This window comes from Malus sylvestris, chromosome 2 (assembly GCF_916048215.2).
Source record: "Malus sylvestris chromosome 2, drMalSylv7.2, whole genome shotgun sequence".
Lineage (NCBI taxonomy): Eukaryota > Viridiplantae > Streptophyta > Magnoliopsida > Rosales > Rosaceae > Malus > Malus sylvestris.
The window spans coordinates 21411070-21430840 of NC_062261.1; the positions used below are offsets into that span (position 1 = coordinate 21411070).

Genomic DNA, 19771 nt, shown 5'->3' on the forward strand with positions numbered 1-19771 from the left:
ACGGTATTATACCTCTTGCACGCTTTATGTGAAGAGAGAGAGAAATGCAATCAATGAAAAACAATGAAATTCCTCTGTGATTTGCAGAGAAAGAATAGCAGCCATTTTCTCTTCATAGTTTTCTGTCAGTGTTCATTCATCTCTTCTTTCGAATTCATACCCATCTATCGATTTACACTAACATTAGCTTCACGAGCTTATTCAAATCCTTGTACGACAAGAACTTGTCGCGCAAACCCGGCAACGTCCCAAGCATTTGCTGCTTCAATCTGTTCCCAAACTTCATTAGCTAGGCTTACAAACCTGGTGTTGGGTTACAAAGATTTCGTGGGATGGGATTGTCAGGAGGAGAGAATAGGGGGAGGTTTTTATTTGGAGGAAGGAAGAGCGGTAGAATACTACGGAGCATATGCTTGGCGTGATGAAGTAGCTGTTGGAAAAGGTATAAATTGAGTCGTCCAAGTAAAAGAAACGCTTTGGCATATTCAGTTACCATGTTTGGTCATAGTTATAGAGTTAGTATTATGACCACTGGACATTGACTGACTCTATTATATATAAAGGCAATGCGCATGCATATGCCTTGATTAATGGCACAACTAGCAAACCTTTTTCAATGTCGTTGTCGTCCAATGGTTTTACTAATTAATGTGTTTTTGTAATAGTATGGATCAACTTCATGAATTTAGAGTGTAATATTAATAAATGAATACTCATTATAATATAGGAGTAAATTAGAAAGACAGCACGATGGTGTCATGATCCCATAATAAACGTGTCTAGTTACTGAGTCCTCAAATTAAGAGGTTGCACTACAGTGCATGTGGTTGGCGCCATAGATTTGTGAAATGGGTCTAGTTTCATAAATCATAATCATAGAGTTCTGATTGAAACACACGATACTAAGGGAAGGTGGGCGTAGCTTCACAATGGATTAACAATAATATAGTTCAAATTCGCCGTGAATCGAACTTAAGATTACTCAATTATAAATGAAGAGGAATACCACTAGACCGTAGTACTAAAGGACGTTTAGACCTTTTACGTTAAACGAAAAAAAAACAAAAAGAGGGGGGATTTGTATTTAGTGGGGAAGGGGGGAAGGGAACTGAGAGGAATGAGGATGATTCCAGGGAATCTCCCAATGGTCAAAGTGTGATAAAGGAAATGGGGAGTTTTCTAGTGAATGTGTCCTTCCAGAAAGTAGGACGAGAACAAAGAATGGAATATGTTTTCAAAATATATATGTTAATATTTCATTGTTAATGATGTTTACCAGGGCCGAGAAAATCATGTTTGACATCCTCGTAAAAATTTACAAAAATGTTACCTTTACCATTTATTTGTACCATCTTTTTAATAGAGTCAAACTCCTACATTAGGCGAGAAAAATTGAGTTTTATTGGAGAGATTCCAAGACCCTAAACTAAATCTGAAATTTAGAACGAAGAAATAGTCAAGTCAGACAACCTTCTCAGAGAAAAATGAACAGAAAAAAAGGAAGACATGGGCAAATCTTCAACATCCCACATCAGAAAGTAAATAACCATTGAGTTCAATGTAACAACAAAACTTTACTATGGCTTAAACTGGTGTATCTTATTCCGTCATACAAAAATATCAAACTGTATCTAATCCGTCGGCTCTTTACTTCTCGACTCTGGCTGACTCCTACATTTGGTCTTCGGGTTGTGGCTGAACAAACGGATCTGAGGCGGCAACTTCGCATTCCTCGCCCAATGCTATTCCAGAACCTTCCTCACATGTGCCTGGATTCTCTATTGCCACCGCACCTGAAGTATCTATGGGACCGCTTGCCTCCTTCCCATTAAACTCTGAAGTTCCATTCCCAATGTTCTTGTCTGCATTCCCGGCTGCTGGGGATTCACAGTATGTCTGGACCGACTGCAGCAGATTCTTGATTTGCTCTATAACTGCATTTTGGCTTCCGTCTTGACACACCACTTGTGCTCCTTGAATCAGTGAATCCAGTTGATTCCGGATTCCGCTGTTTGTTCCTTGAACTGGTGCCACAGCAGATGCTGGTTCTGGAGGTGCTGCACTCCCTTGTGCTTGGGTTTGAGAGAGCACGTAGTTCACCAACAGTTGCGCCAAGGGGGCCTGAGGATCATTCATAGCTTGCTGGACCGGGCGGGCAGCTGAAGTTGATGCAACATTTAAGTTAGGTGGGTAAAGTGCTTGAAGACCCACATCTCCATACAAAGCACGGTGGCCTTGAAACCGCTTGAGAGTGGCTAAATGTTTTTTACCGCTCACATGACTATCAAAAACCACCTGTGACTCACATTTGACATTGCACAATTCACATATAAAAGGAACTTGTTTTGGTTTGGGAGGCTCAACTGGTCTTCTGGATCCGTCATTAGTCCTTATATACTTACCTCCTCGACCCCCTCGCATCCTACGCTTAGAACCACGTCCTCGGCCTGCAAATTGACTGCTGGAGTTGTTCCCAGGTTCTGCAAAAGCTTCAGAAGTTGCGCCCATATCTTGCTGATCTGTTTCATTTCTATTATCATCAGTAACTACTCCAGATGTTATATTTTCTTGTAAGGGTTGTTTTTCCTCAAATCCCTCAACTCTCACAGGGTTACCAACTTCTGGTTTTAATTCAGTGTTGGGCATTTGAGCATTCTGCTGTTCAGTATTGACTTTGTTGCGTTTCTGCAACTCCTCATGTACCAGCATATTTTTTTTGTGTCGCTTTCCATTTTTATGCTGCTCAAGGATTTCAGGAGTGTTGCAGTCAACCCTACAAAGTTCACACCAAGCCAAATGAGGAGGTCGCCAGAATGAAGCAGAAGACACTTGTGTTGGTAATGGTGCCTGCCCAGTAACCAATGCTGAAGGTGGCTGCATTAAAGCAGCTACACCTTCAGCAGGTACAGATGCTGAATTTGGATTGGTTGATGCAGCACCATACTGTTGAAAGTGCCTACCACCACCCTGGCCACGTCCCCTACCACGGAAAGGGGCTGCTGAACCATCTGGTCTAGAACCATTGTAACCAAAATGGCCTCGACCACCCCCCCGGAAGGGCCTATTACCCCTCCTACCTCCACCTCTATATGGAGTTTGCCCAATCTGCATAATAGCATTTAAGGATAAAACGGTCCATGTAATGGTTTTATTACTAATGCGGCACAGCAAAAGAAAATGAAACAATAAGAACTTTGAAATAAAATGCACAAAACAAGCACAAAGATAGATAAAAATCACAATTGAAAATTCATAATTCTTATATATATACATTGGAAAACATACATATGAAAGAAATGCTAAAATCAATCTGATTGAATGTTTAGGTAATTTCTTATAAGAGGTATGCATGGGACATGAATAAGGATTCAATTCAAAAAAGCAAACCACGTTAACCAATGGCACCTAAATAGAGAATCTACGAACCAGATGCCTCAGATTCATTAAAGAATTATGATCGTTGCATCAGTTACTAAATTAAAAAGAAAGTGAGTTATACTGAATTATAATCAGAACAGGTAAGTGTTACATACTTCTCACAAATTGGGAAAAGAGTGGAAACAAGTCTTCATCAGGCCAAATGATAACAGCAGAAGCTTCAAAAATATTACATCACGTGCACACTGGATACAAGTTATATCCATCATAATGTATGATGTGCTAATATCCTGTAAACAGTTTATCAAAGGGAGTCCCATAACAAACGACAATAATCTAAAGTTTATACTAATTGAGGTAAATGTACCCTAGATCGACTTAATATTCACCAATTACGATAAAACCATTGTGTGATAATCTGAAAGCCTAAAATCACTTGTAATTAGAGAGAAATCCAATTGCAGATCCTTTTCTTAAAAGCAAAATATCAAAGAAAGACCACCAAGGCTACAATAGTTTTCTGAAAAGCAACCTGAGATGCAATTTCACAGCAGAAAAGAAAACTACTATAGTCAAGAGAGATCTTGATACAAATACACTGTCTATATATTGCTTTGGCATGGAGAACACGCACACGCCATTAATGTCTTTGAGAATCTTGATGATGAAAACATTAATGTCTTTGAGGAAATGACGTGCGATCAATTGATGAAGAAATGCATTTTTTCAATCGGATTCTGTGACTCAAGTTCGACTCCTTTTGCTTATCTAGTTAACGGTTAAAACTAAATAGTACTAATTTCCCAAGATACCAACTCCATATCAAAAGCCAAAAAATTCCATAAATTCACTCCCACCCACTCAACTATCCACTTACAAGAATTTCACAAAATCAAAGAAGGCATTCAAGATAGAAAACACATAACATGTTCTAAAACAATGTTCACATTCTACAAATAAATTAAAATGCAAAAACATGTCCAAATTCCAAGTAGATTATAAGCATCAAATTCATAAGATTGATCCAGATAAACAGAAAAGACATCACATTTATGATAAGAACATGAATTCCCAATGCCTAAAATAAATTAAAAATGTTAAATTGAACCAAAACCACGAAAGCGAACCACTTACAGGCCGTTGTGCAGCCCGCTGCGCCGCCTCGATGTTCCCAGTAAGCTGCGAAAGCGCTGCTACGGCCGCCGGATTCAACCCACCATAGCCCGAACCAGAACCCGAATCCACCTGCTGCTTCTGATCCTCCGCAACCCCATGTGGGTAATACGCATTCCGCAAATGGGTGGGGTCAGGATCCGCCGTTTGTGGCTGTTCGGCTGGAATTGGGACCCCGGGAGGATGAATGGATGTGGGTTCGTGATGGTATTGATGGTGGTGGGCGGTGGCGTCGTAGGAGGTGGCGTAATCCTGGGAGGTGGTAGTGGTGGGGGTGGGATTGTAGTATGGTTGGTATTGCTGTTGGTGGTCGTATTGTTGGGGGTGGTTGTAGGGATAATAGGATTGGTAGGATTGGTCGTAACATTGGATTCTTGAGGGATCGTAGGGTTGCTGCTGCTGCTGGTGGTATTGGGATTGATCTTCTTGGCGGGTCTGTGGGTAGGAGTAATCCATGGCGATGGTGTTTCTGTATTTCCTTCTGCTGAGACAGATCTTTGTGCTCCTACATACGAGATGAATCTTTGTCTTCTCTTAGGGACGGGATTTGTGTCTTTATTTTTGGGAAGCCTTATTTTACATCCTTTTTCTTTTCTTTTTTCTATTTTATGTCGTTGTTCATCCAATCGTAGTTCAACTTTATATCTATAAGATTGACAAGTAAATAAAATAATACTTTCTAAATTCAATTTTTTTAAGTAAAAGTTTTTCAATTCAATATTGACTCTTAATTTTTGTACTACTAAGTAGTCCACATTATTAAAGAAAAATTACAATGGATATAGCCAAATTTGCACTTAAATGCTTTCGCTTATAAATGAAAAAGAATAACAATATTAAGAAGGGAATTCAGGCCATCCACATAATGGAATCTCGTAAACAGATACCGAATTCTCTGTCTATGATAGTCGAATATGAGACCTCACAACTACAGGTTAAGAGAAATATTGAAATATCAATATATTTTAGTACTAATGGATTTTTTTTGTGGATCAACTACTTTCACATTCCTTAGGTTTTGAGTGACAAAATGGGCCGTGATGTATTCAAATTCTTATATTGCACCAAGAAATTTTGAAATTGTATTAATTTATGTCTTCTAATTTGACTATTTAGTTTTCGTCCAATTGAGGACTTGAGAATCGTAGGACTCATTTTTGAGTTGATATGGAAGGCACACTTTCACCACGTGGACCAAAATTAGTTATCATGGAGATTCGACTCCCCTCAATGATTAATTTGAAATCCAAAATAACAACTAATGACAAAGTTTGGTCCTAATTGTGGGAAAGGGATCATCTCTGGATCCTTTCCACCAAATCTACAAATCTGGGCCCTTGAAATTTGATCTAACGGCTAAAAACAGGAGTCTCCTTTAAAAGTTATAATAACTTTAAACGTTGAATCAAATTTCAAGAGTCCGAATTGGTGGAAGGGATCTGAAGAGGATCCATTTCCCTAATCGTGTTAGTGTGGCTTCTATACAACTAGGAAATGTCTCACATTTGCCAAATTAGCAATGTAACAAAGTATAATACAACGATAGATGGAAGCCGTAAATGATATGTCACATCCCGGCCCGGGCCCCCACCACATCCAGGGCTCGACTATACCGTAGCACGATATTGTCCGCGTTTGGCTCCGGTCACATCCTCACGGTTTTGTTTCTAGGAGAAACAAAAGAACTTCTCGGTGGGTCACCCATCATTGGATTGCTCTCATGCGAACTTACTTAACTTCGGAGTTCTGACGGAACCCGAAGCTAGTAAGCTCCCAAAAAGCTTTGTGCTAATTAGAGATAAGAATATACATATAAGGTATAAAGGATCCACTCCCCTGGACGATGTGGGATGTTACAATCCACCCCCTTTAAGGGCCCGACGTCCTCGTCGACACACATCCGCCCAGGGATTGGCTTAATCTAGGTCGGGGTGTGTCATGATATGATTTTAAAATCTCGTGGTACAATGTGAGAAAATTAAAACTCCAAGACCTATTTTAAAATTACCTAAAATGGATGGAAGCATATCTTGCCACTTAGTATCACAGTCTAGTGATATATCTCCACTTGTGAGTGTGAGTTCTTAGGTTTTAATCTCATACTTTAATGGCTTATGTTAATGCATGTAGCCTATATAGCCTACTCAATTTCAACATAGGTTATTATTTCATATATATTAAGTTGAGGATACGTAATAAATAATAAATTAGTTATATCTCTCTTCCCCCATTTTATCCTAGTCGTTAAAGAAAAAGACCATTTACTCCATGCGATTTAGGCTCTATGCTTCTTACCCAAGAAAGAAAAAGAATTATTTTAGTCCACAAATAAATACCTATCTCTGCAATTCCTTACTTTCCATTGCGATTTTTTAATGAATGTAACCTTTGGTACATTCTTAATCTCTTTATTTACTTTTATTTATTTATTTATTTAGTAGGTAATATTATTTATACGGTCCTTGAATTTGTCGGTTAGGGTTATGATTTTGAGAATAGTTTATATTCTATCATTATTCTTTTATATTCATTATTATATAGTTTTTATAAGCAAAAGAAAAAATAAGCATATGATTTTGTGGTATTAATTTCAGCTAGCCCACCCAAAAAAAAATTCATGGCTCTGCTCTTGGTTTTTTACTTAAACTATTGATTTTGACAACATGCTCGACAAATACAACTAGCAAACTCTCCAAGAAATATTTCAATGTTTAAAATTATAAAGTCGGATAAGAGATTTGTAGCTTAGTTAATTACAAATATTTACTTTTGCACCTAAAATCTAATGTTCGTGTCCTCCCTCTCCTGCTATCAATCACTTGAAAATAAATTATTGTCATAAAAAAAAGGGTTTAAAAATCATGAACAAGATTTAGCTATTTTTCAAAATTTCCCTTTCTATATTGTGTGATGGAAATCCATCGTTCTGAAAAAATATATATATTTACCTAAATGTTTAAAACACGGCTTGGCTTTTTATAGTTTTTCTTAATTACATGTTGATGTGTGTAAGGTGGTAAATCAACCAATTGAGTTGTTAATGGGTACCTGTTAAGACTTGTTTGATTTGATATCACCATAATATAGAGATGATATTGATAGTGGTGATGATGGTGTAAAGTGAAATCAAACTAAATGAGTTTTAATGGGTACTCATTAGCAATCCAATGAGTTGATTTGTCACCTCTATGTGTAAGTGGTATAATTGTAACAATCATATCTATTTACACGATAATGTGCCATAAGCCATCCATAAGAATCAAACAAATTGACGTTTAATCATGAGGATATTAATCCAATTAAGCCTAGTTTTATCTTCCAACCATCCTATCACCACGGGGACTATTAATTCAATTAAATCTAATTTTGGCCTAATTAGATTATTAGTCCCCGTGATGATAGGATAGTTGGAAGATAGCCCTGGTGGTGAAGTTTGCAAAGACTTATGCCCAAAATTAAAAATTTCGTCAATTTTCTGTTAATTATTAGCACGTGAGCTATACATATTAGGCTAAAACGAAACTATCCATACACATATTAGGCAAAAATGAAACTCTCCACTGATTGTTAGCAGTTGGGACTGGCTCATGAACTAATAATTAATATAAAGTTGACGGAATTTTCAATTTTGGGCATAAATTATAAAAAACTTCACCATAGGAACTTAAATCCTATTATCTAACTATTCTATATAGATAGCTAATATGACGTTTGTACAATTAATGATGTCATGTCGTCATGTAAGTAGGTTCTCACAGCAAGGATTAGTGAGGCATGTATTTTCCAAATGGCTACCACTAAGCTCTAAAGCCAACAAGTGCAAATTTGGTTTTCAAAATCAGAGCTACTTGGGTATTCAGTTCTCAATTAGTGAGATGCCATCTCAGTTTGGGAGAAAATAAGCTTGGAAAGTGGACACTGCAGATGTGTTTTTTTTTTATTTTTTTTTAATTTTTTGAATAAACAATATTATCAACACTGAAAGGAGGTGGATGTATTCAGCTTCACAATGAGCTAGCTATAATATTGTTCAAATTTGCATTTGAAAAGAATCAGATTTAAGACCTCTCACTTACAGATGAAAAGGAATATCACTACACTGTAATACTAAATGGTTGCAGATGTGGTGGTTTTAAAGAACAAGAAATGAATAAAAAAAAATTTATACAAGAAGAAATTTCAGACTTTCCTTTTCAGTACCCTTTATTGATTTGGCAGAATTCTGAATAACATCTTGAAAGGTAGAAATGGTATATCTTGTATATGCAATTACGATACGCGATTTTCCCTTCGAAAATTGGCTGCCCACATTGTGTTTTCATCAGGGCATTCAAACTAACCGTTGGCTTCAGGTAGACATATGTAACTCTCCTCTAATGGGGGTGGTAAAGGGACTTCCAACAAAAACCTCGACTCCCATATGTGCCATCACCAATCTTGCACAAGGATCCCGTTGTAACACCCCCGTTTAATGCAACTCTATAGATTTACAACTATTCCATATACCTCAGAGTTCAACTTCTTGAAGGTCGTCTCCTAAACTGCCGCCACTACTTGGAAGCTGCATCGATGATGGCGGACTATTGTGCATTTGTGACAATGGAGACATACCAAGCGGTCTTCCTAGAGGTTTGATTTCACTCCTCATAGATGGATTGCTAGCATGATTAAGGCTTCCACTCCACGATGCTGCACGGCGGGATTCAGGGGGTGCAAAGCTATTGCCATTTCCCATGTCTCCTGCTCTCTTTTGTACAATGTTATCCATGCTAGGAAACCGCTGCATAGTCATTGAAGACGAAGTTGATGTTTGTGGAGTAGAGAATTCACCCTCAAATGATTTTGGGGGATTGATGTTGGTCACCAATGGCTCTTGTATGCTTTCTCCAGGTGTTTGAACCGTCTCCTCATAGGAAGTTACTGGAGCCGGGAAAAAAATGTTGGGTTTGGGACCACCCCCAGGTTTAGCAGATGGAAGAGATGGTGACCGAAATAAGTTTGTTGGCACCCTGCCGCCTTTGTTGAATGTATCAACATACCTAAGGAAAATTTGAACACAACTTACATTAAGCGACCCTGACTGCACTTCTTGAAAATAAATACAATGAAAAGCAACGGGGAAAGACAGAGAGAATCCAGTAGTCTACCTTGAGCGAACACCCGTACGTCCATGTGCGGAGAACTGGTTGGAACTCGGTGGAATGGGTGGTATTCCAGAACTCGGTTCAGGGGACACCAGGCTTGGGATTTGTGGCCCATTAACTGCAGGGAAACTTTTGGTTTCCAGTGCATCATTTATATTGTAATCTTGCATTCTATTCGGGAAGGCTGCAGTTGGTGGTGGAGGTGGTAAGGCTGCTTCTCCGGCAGGAGGTTCAACACCTTCTTCAACCCATCGCTTAAGTTTCTCATCATAGTAAAATTTATTCTTTTCACCCAATTTAGCCTTCAAAACAACAAAAACAGGACAACTTGTGAGGCTAAACTGAGAAAATATCTCTAAGAGAATCCCGTCATTCAAACTTAGTAAAAGGAACGTTTAAGTACCTGCCGGGATCTTTTCACAAATCCCAGAGTCTTTTGAAATATGCCAAAACCAAAACGAGATGACCCGCTAGATGTTGATTCATTTTCTCGTGGTTTAGAAGATTCCACTTTCTTGGACGAATCAACCTGATTGAACACAAAATGACGGCTGTAAATTTTATTTCCACCAGTACAATACAGGTCAACTACCGAAATCAATTCTTTGGTAGTATTAAGGTGAATGTTACCAAATGTGGAAAAATGGAACTTGCTAGGGACATAAACTGTAAAGAATATGAACAATTTGCACTATCTGCAAACTATAATGTAGTTCACCCACCCAAACAAACAATATCACCTTGTATCAGATGTGAATTTTACAATGAACAATATTTTCAAAAGACGGAATACAATAATAGTCACCTTTACTGTCCTTTGTTTTTCGTATCACCTATTATATTCTTATGGGTGAACAGTAAATTTAGACCCTGGATTATCACCCGAGTGAAAATTAGGTCCCTGAACTATTTTTTTCAGAAAAATCAGCCCTTGAATTACAAAAATCTGCCAATTACTTTCCTAATATTATATTTGAAGCCACTATATTCAATTTTCCGTCGATTTAAGTCATGTTACTTGCATGTGATACACATTGGAGGGTAGGTTGGTAATTTTACATATTAAAAATAAAATGTATGGAGCTAACTTTGGAAGGTAAATTAGAGATTAGAGTTGCAGCCTATATGAAATGTTAAGGACTTATAGGCAAGAAAAGAACGGTATTTCACTCTAAAATGCGTCAAGTGACTTAAGTTGACGAAAAATTAGATAAAATAGCTTTGAATATAATAGTAATGATGAAATTACCAATTTTTAATGTAGGGACTTATTTTATCAAAAAATTATTCAGGGGACCTAATTTTCACTGAGGTAAATCGGCACTTCACCCTATTTTTTTTTATCTTCACGAATGAAATAGTAATGTGCTTTTATAAATTAAATTGGGGGAAGAAAACCTAAGCTTCAACTCAGATTAAAAAAAAAAAAAAAGAAAAAAAAAGAAAAAAAAAAGGAAAATAGAACCGAGACTCTTGACAGCCTTTACCCCCATGTCATCAGATGATTGATTCGGCTAAACTGCCTTCGGTATAGGATATCATCCATATAACAGCGATTCCCATCCTTTATCACTTGTCCTTACTGTAATGCACATTGCACAATGTGTCTGAGTTCAGTGGATTAATTTTCTTTTTATTTAAATGAACCAGAAGGGCTCTGCCCTGGCCCCTGTTCATTAAGTTTGGTTGCACATCGAAAACCACCTTTCTGATTGTGAATTCTTGACAAATTCAAATGCTATATTATAATTAGAAACAAGGTCTAATAAAAAAAGATTACCGGTGGAAAAAATACATACCTTATTTGGGCACCCCCCAAAGTTTGGTTCCGATATGCTTCTATTGGGTATATTCAGTTGATTGCCCTCAGCAGTCCATTCGCTTATTGGCTCCATCGATGCTGAAGGCATCAACGGAGACATAGTCATTGTTGACTGACTATTGGATACGCTTGGCCCTGGTATAAACGAAGACACGGCCATTGTTGATTGACTATAGGGCACACTTGGGCCTGGCATAAACGAAGACACAGCCATTGTTGACTGACTATTGGGTAAACTTGGGCCTGGCATAAACGAAGGCATAGCCATAGTTGATTGATTACTGGATACACTTAGGCCTCCTGGTTGCTGAGCATGCTCATTACGTTGGGCAAGGACTTGTGATATTGAAGGTGCAGGTGGGGGCGGGCCTCCAACAACACGATGAGCGGTATTATCAAATAATGTAAGCAATTTACCCATCAGTTTGGTTGGAGCTGAATTCGTACTGTAACCACCCTGTACAAAATGTTTTGTGTAAGAAAACACAGAGAGACACAGAGAGAAAAAAAAAAGAAAAAGAGAGAAAAAGAACTGCATCTTAAAGAAAAACCTGCTGATGGGCTCTTATCCGCTCCTCCAGAGATGACACTAACTGTCTCCATGTGTCCACTTCAGGTGCTCGACCATATTTCAAAGACTTTAAAATTGCTTGACAGTATCTGACCAAACATATTGTCTAAAATAAGCTAGAGGCAAATAAAAAAATTTGAAAAAGCGACCATTTTCAAACTTCACTCTAAGAATAAAAAGGGTCTCAATGAACAACAGTTACACTTACTTCAAGGCATCTGCAACTTTGCCAACTTCTGCCAGCATGTGGGCATAAATAAGCTTATAGGGCTGAAAAGGTAGTAGGAGAAACTGAGAATTTCCGAGAACCCTTGAGTGTTCGTATAATTCTGTCCTCTGTCAACACAAAGTTTGGATTAGTTAAAAATTGGCTAAAGTAGTAAAACAAAAATTAATGATGATAATAATAATAATAACAGCAGCAACAACATAAACAATAATAATAACAACAATGACGTAATACAGTTAAAACATTTTCTTCTTTCCACAGTGACGGTACATGCTCCATACACCATAAAAGGCAAAAATTTTAGGGGATCCAGAAATCAGTAGAAAATAAACTCGTGCATATAATGACAATTGGTTTCTACATCATTAAATTTTAAAAGCTCCTAATTTAATTCAAACTTCAATACAAAATCATATAATAGAAAACAACATATACTGTCAATCACCTGGATAGCCTCAGGACTGGCGTATGTTCGTGGATATTTCAAGTGATCTGCACCAATAAGACAGAGTCTTGCACTGTCTGAATATGCCTCAAAATTGGCTTCTGCAACCAGATAACATATGTGTGCAGGAGTGTTCTGCACAAATGCTTTTTGTCAGGATAAAACCAGATGAGATAATAAGTTTCTAACATATAAATATAAGATGGAACTGAATCCAAGAAACACACAACATATACATGTCCCCTTTCCTTCCATAGGCAATCTCCAAGATGGATGATAACAAGCTCATCATCTTTTGTTCGGTTCGCAGTTAAGATGGCTAAATTCTCTTCCCATTCATCTAACATGGAATTGGCCCCAACCTGTGTTAAGAAAATAATCAAAATTAAGGCAAAAGAATCCAAGGAACTTCAAAAACATAGGATCATGACCATTACACACATAAGCAATGTTTTCACTTCAGTATTCTATCCAGTTGAAATACAAAGAATAAAATCAAATGAAGATAGAAAACACAAACGTCAAACTTTCCAACAAAAAACCCAGGTCGCACCCTTTTTTCATCTGAACCAAATAACCATAAATCACCTGTGTCTGCTGTTGTGATACATTCATAGAATTAGGTATACTGCTATCTGTAGTGGCACTTGAAAACACATCTGCAGGCTGCCTGGCAATTAATAAGCACAAAGTCCGCAATGGTGATCCTGCTGCTAACTGGTTTAGTGCCATAAGCTTTACAGTATCACCATAAAACTGCATGCAATATCAAAACAGACCAGAAAACATTCATCAAAAACAAATTATGATAATAGATCAAAGAGCTTTCTTACTATGTTATATATATATATATATATATATATAAAGGATTAACCAAGTTGATGAATAATACTGAGAGAAATAATTGGAAGAACCTGTTCACCAAGCTGTGATGCAATCACGAGTGCTGGACCCCACAACTGACCATTCTGTGCACATTGTAAAGCCTCTTTCTTCCTACCAGAGACAAGAAGCTTTTGTACCTCAAGAGCAGTAGCCTAAAGAAAAACATATATTCATTATGGATGGCAGTGGAAATTTATGAGTCAGTGAGAGAGGGAGAGAGAGAGAGAGAGAGAGAGAGAGAGAGTTAGACTATGACATACTTGACTCTGTGCTTCAGAAGGCAAGTTCTGTGACATAAGAGCACTGTACTCGTTGCTTCTCTTAGCAGAGGCAAAAAGCTTGGCAACGGCTGACTCCGGACTATCAGATTCCTAATTATATTTTAGGTTTTTAACATAAGTGGTTAATAATCATATCACATGAGAACTGTTGAACGCTCTTGAACAAATAAAGAAAAGTTCATAATGTTAGGATTGAGAGGGTAATTTGGCAAGGTAAAAACCCAATATACAAGCACCATCCCTATACTTCTAAAGTTATAATGATGACAACACCAGATTTCTGGGATTTTAAATTTTAAATCTATGCACTAATTATATTGCCACTATGATTATTTAACTATAACTAGCACAGTAAGTGCAATTTTGTTGTCGCATGAAACTTAAGTGACAACTATCACTAAATACAACACTTTTAATGGAGAATCCATCTACTGAGCATGCCCCATCAAGGAAGATGTACAACCAGCATAATTAATATGGTAGAATAAAATATAGAAATTCATGAAATGCCAAAGTTCAAATATTTATGAATCAAATTGAGAATGATAATCAAGCAATCAAAATGTGATCAAACATCCAATCAAAATGTGATGGAACATCCTATCAAAATGTGATAGAACATCCAATCAAAATGTGATAGAACATCCAAACAGGTCATAAATAGTCATTTAAGATCCACAAATTAAAGTACCTTCAATGCTACATCAGTGCCAAAGGGAGATCGAAGTTTTCCATAATACTGGCATGCTATTTTTAGTAAAGAGAAAAGCAACCTCGAATGGTCCCCTTTTCTGATGTCCATATAAGGAGTTTCACAGTTTGCAATCTTTTCATCAATCCATTTGTTAACTTCCCTACTTCCAACACTCCCCCCAACCAAAGGGCCAGGGTAAGATTGCTGGCACAAAGCATGGAAATAAGCACGACCATCATTTCCAAAGCTTGCAACATCAGTTTTGTCCATGACAACGTCCATCAGATTGAGAACATTAATCAAACCTCCTACAGAGTCCTTTAAATTACAAACAGAAAAGAAAACGAAATTAAGGCCTATGCCAACACCAGACATATGAGTAGAAACATGAATACACACACACACACACACACACACACACATCAGTAGGTATGTGCCTCAGGAAATTGAAATCAGAAGGTAAGGCTTGACCTGGCTTCCATACATATTGCTGTAATCTTTCATGACTATAAGTTTCCCACCAAATCCAAAGGTAACTAGAGCATGTGGAGGACGTCCTGCAGATGACCTCCCTGCTCTGGCCTCATGAGAAAACTGAGTTCCACTGTGGAGTGGTTGCTGTAAAAATTGTACTGGCTTCTGACTATCAAAGTTAGCAGGTGAGAAGTATGTCACTTGGTTTGGCTCCTTAGCCTGATGCTGATGATGAGATAAGTTTCCAGAAGGATTAAAGCCTTCAAACCCTCCAACCCCGCTACTAAAGTTGTAGCCATGACTTGCCTGTTGACTAAGAGCAACTGATCCAGAAGGATTGAACCCTGGTTGTTGATTCACAGAACTGGTTAGATGCCCGGTTGAAAAATACTGGGTCGTATACTGCTGTGTCTCAGTAACACTAATAGTGTCACTTGCAGAAACTGTTTGATTATGCCACATACTCGCATTTTGCTGATTGTAGGTGCTCATAGATCCATCCCAATTTGCAACATCTGAACCATGATTCTCCACATTTGAATTGTGAAATTGCTGATTATACTCCACAGTTGTTGACTGGTCAAAAGCTGGAGTGGAAGACTCCAACTGCTTCCATTCTTGGGTAATTGTGTCATAGTACCACCCAGGGTATTGGGGATCAAAAACCATATGGGCAGGGTAGTCCGTGCTCCCATTAGAATGCTGATTCCAGTCAGTAACAGCACTAGTTTCAGATCCCTGGGCCACACTTTGAGGAACAGATTGTGCTGGTTGCTGTAAATAATAAGCATCTGCTTTCTGGTCTGAAAAAACCACATTATCTGCAGTTTGAGAATGCACATTAACACTCTCCTGAGCATTTTCATTAGTGTTCAAATCTGTACTTGCATTTGCATTCACATCATAGCCCTCCAACTGATACCATTGCCCAGTATTTGGATCGTACCTCCATCCCGGATAAAGGTTATCCCAATTCTGACTACTATTCAACTCCTGGCCATCTGTATTTTGTTCCTCAACAGCCCCATAGTGCTGACCTTCTTGTTGCTGCCCATAACTAGAAATGCCTACATCAGCAACTGAGTTCTCCAAGGCACCATCAGTGACATTAGACATGGCCCAGGATTCGTCTGTATTACCCAAATTTGCAAATGGGTCTGCGGAGAAATCTCCAAAGTCACCAGAAGGATTCCAATCTGAGTTAAACGAAGTCCATTGAACTTCTTTCAAACGTGATCCAACTGATGCCAAACTCGTATTCAAGTCCTGCCCATCTAAAATTTGTCCCTCAACAACCCCATAGTGCTGACCTTCTTGGTGCTGGCCATAACTAGAAACACCTAAATCAGGAACTGAGTTCTCCGAAGCAATATCAGTGACATTAGACTCAGCCCACAATTTGTCTGTATTGCCCAAAATTGCAAATGGGTCCACTGAGACATCTCCAAATTCACCAGAAAACGAGCTCCACTGAGCTACTTTCACACCAGATCCCACTGATGCCAAACTCGTATTCACCATCCCATTTACTGAACCTTCCTCCCCTTTATCCTCCAATTCATTAGCCTCATTTTCATTACCTGCTTTATCCTCCAATGAATTAGCCTCATTTCCATTACCTGCTTTATCCTCTAACTCAGTTGGCTCATTTCTATTATCGTCTATATCATCTGGAGCACTAGCCCCATTTCTATTATCAACTATATCATCTGATGCACTAGCCTTATTTCTAGAATCCACTATCAGTGACTCACTCTCTTTAACAACTACAGGGTCCCGTACGGGATCAGACTGTTCCACTACAACCCCATCTTCATGACCCAATTCACCATTAACCCCAAGACTAGCATTGCCGCTGGTGTCTACTCCCACCGGATCTACTTCCGAAATACTCAATTTCGAAAAAGCTTTGACATCGACAAACTCTTTCTTCTGTACCGGTTTATGCACAAATTCAATAAAGTCAATGTCATCATTAACCAATCTGTCAAAGAAATCCTCATCTGTATCCTCCACCTCAAACGGAGAACTCGCCATCTAAATCACACGCCCTAAAAAACTCCAAATAAACCTCACTATATGTAATAAAAAACCCACTTCCCCAAATTTTCTTCAGCAGACAAAAGTCAGTAGAATAGAAGTACCACAGCATTCAGTCACATAAAAACTTCAAAATTCTGAAACTTACTACCATTTACCATCTGAAACAAAATGAATCACAACCAATAAAATCAACAAAAACAGAATCAGGGTTCTATGAGCAATGACCAATCCAATTGAAATCTGAAATTAACAAATTCAGAGAGGACTGAATCAATATTTAATAATATGTAAATTATGGGTTTTAAGAGAGATAAACTTACAGGTTAAACCCTAATGGTTTCTGGGGAGGGAGATAATCGGAGTCTCCAATTGAGACAAATCATGGATCTTGCAGCAAAGCAGCAAAAAGATGAAAGCAGCGCACTCGCCTAAAAAGTTTTGCATGTTTTAATGGGTGTGTCAAAGTTTGGTAATATAAATCTTGACCAGAAGAGAAACAATTGCCACACGTGCCAATCGAGACAAAAGTTAGACAAGAGTTTATAGGTGTACGTGATGGGCTCTACTCTCCTATTGATAACACAACATTGTTGTTTTTCGGAGTAGGGTTTTCTCTCATTCTATTCCCATTTTCTTTCCTTTCACATTAGTTTTTGTCTTATTGTTTTTATAAAAAAAATTAATATAAAATGTTGTCGGAAGGAAAAGAATTCTCCTCCGGGTTTTTCGACTATCAAAATGTATTCTTCTTGTTCATTAATAAGTGATAGATTTTAAATGTGATCCTAGTAAATAACGAATTCGAGATGATGATATAGTGAATGTACTGCGTTGTTTAGACTTGATCCATCTGAATAATGTAAAATAACGTATGTATTTTTGGGTGTGTGGGGTAGGTTGTCTATTTATTTTGAAATTTTGGAGAGAGGGATTTGGTTGACTTTTACGTATTCCTTGCGTTTGTTTAGTTTGGTTTCTCAAAAGGTAAAAAGAGTGAAAATGGTCTTTTTCTTGCTTTTATGGTTGGTGTCCATTGTCCATACCTGATTTTTAGACACTGAAATAAGAATTGATTTGTGGCATTTCAATCAATCTATTGAGGAGAACATGAATCTCTGCTATTGGTAGATCCGGCAGTTTCTGACACAACACGGTGACACGACACGAAAACGACACGAAAATAACGGGTTTCGGGTCAACACGATAACTTATCAGGTCATTATCACATGACCTGTAATAACGGGTTCTTAATGGGTATACACGTGGGTAACCCGTTTCGACCCGTTAAGAAAAAATTTATTTTAATAATTTTAAAGTTTAATTGCTAAAATATTTATTATAAAATACAATAGCCATATTAATATATACAATATATTCTATATTAAATATATAGTTTTGTATTGTTATTCTATATAAGTTTAAAAAAAAAAGTTTTAGTCATTATTTAATTTTATTATGAGAGTACCTTATTATCATTACTAGGATAAATTTTACTTAACATATTGTTGTCCAAAATTAAAATAAACTAATATAGTATTTGTATAGGCAAGAACTAGAAAGACATACATACAAGTATGAAAAATGTGAAAGAATATATAAACACTCGTGATTCATCATTATTCCTCCACGAGTAGATAATGGTTACACTTACATTATCTTTTAGATTTTTAAAATCCTCCAAACCTTCATGAATAATGTTTTTTATTCGAGGGAAAAATTAATAAAATTAATAATAATTATTGTAGAAGTGTAAAAAATGTAAAAAAAATATACAATCACTCATAGTGACAAACTTTACAACTTTGATGAAGCGGTAAGCTTCGAAATCCAAACACTATAGTTCATAAACCTTAAATTTATATTTAACCGTCGATTACTATTTACGCTTTATTATTCTTACTGAATTTCATTTTAAAAATTTTCTTTTTTGAAAACATGATCATCTGGTGGATGTAAGAAGATGAATGGTTCAGATCTTTGATATCACATTTCTATATTTACGATTAACTGAAATATGAGTCGATGCCATATAGTTTGCAGAAATTTTATAAACATCAAACAATATTTTCACTAATCGTCAAACTCTGAATATAATATCAACGATCCAAACCGTTCATCTTCTTGCATCCTCTAATAGATCAAGCTTTCAAAAAAAACAAAATTTGATGAGAATAATGAAGCGTAAATGTAAACAACAATCAACAGTTAAATTTTGATCTATGATTTATATGATTATAGTGGCGAATTTCGAAACTAAGCTCTTCATGAAAGTTGTAAAGCTTATCATTACAAGCGTTTATATATATTTTTTATATTTTTTTACACTTCTACATTAATTAAAAAAACTATTAAAGACTTTAGGTAAGTGAAAATATACTTAAAAGAAAATTGCGTTTTTACGTTTTGGATGTGACAATACGGTATGTATATACTTATTTAGTATTATGTTTTTCATTTGATTATTTATTGGTTTAAAATATATTTTCCTTAACGGGTAATGGGTTGGGTCATATTACCTGTTAATATTATCGGGTCGATTTCGGGTCGTGTCATTTTACCCGTTTATTTTAACGGGTGTTACACGACACGACCCGTTAAAATATCGGGTATGACACGAAAATGACATGAACAC

The 19771-nt window shown here is 37.1% G+C and overlaps 2 protein-coding genes across 4 annotated transcripts; both read right to left on the minus strand.

The window, feature by feature from the left end:
• Positions 1-1495: 1495 nt before the first annotated feature.
• Positions 1496-5157, minus strand: LOC126586774 (uncharacterized). 2 transcript variants are annotated; one of them, XM_050251723.1, is made up of 2 exons: positions 4513-5157; positions 1496-3105 (listed from the first exon to the last, which is right to left on the minus strand). In XM_050251723.1, the coding sequence occupies exons 1-2, from the start codon at positions 5005-5007 to the stop codon at positions 1672-1674; spliced, it is 1929 nt and encodes a 642-aa protein (XP_050107680.1). In that variant the 5' UTR covers positions 5008-5157; the 3' UTR covers positions 1496-1671. The 2 variants fall into 2 exon arrangements, with proteins under 2 accessions (XP_050107680.1, XP_050107687.1); XM_050251730.1 differs by having other exon boundaries at positions 1496-3668; positions 4513-4653.
• Positions 5158-8520: 3363 nt separating this feature from the next.
• LOC126586760 (protein transport protein SEC16B homolog) lies at positions 8521-17618 on the minus strand. 2 transcript variants are annotated; one of them, XM_050251711.1, is made up of 14 exons: positions 17460-17618; positions 15094-17297; positions 14620-14940; positions 13908-14018; positions 13677-13799; positions 13351-13518; positions 12999-13124; positions 12763-12897; positions 12297-12424; positions 12069-12177; positions 11495-11974; positions 10099-10224; positions 9699-9997; positions 8521-9590 (listed from the first exon to the last, which is right to left on the minus strand). In XM_050251711.1, exons 2-14 carry the CDS (start codon positions 17131-17133, stop codon positions 9059-9061), a joined length of 4698 nt encoding a protein of 1565 aa, XP_050107668.1. In that variant the 5' UTR covers positions 17134-17297; positions 17460-17618; the 3' UTR covers positions 8521-9058. The 2 variants fall into 2 exon arrangements, with proteins under 2 accessions (XP_050107668.1, XP_050107662.1); XM_050251705.1 differs by having other exon boundaries at positions 12990-13124.
• Positions 17619-19771: the final 2153 nt, after the last annotated feature.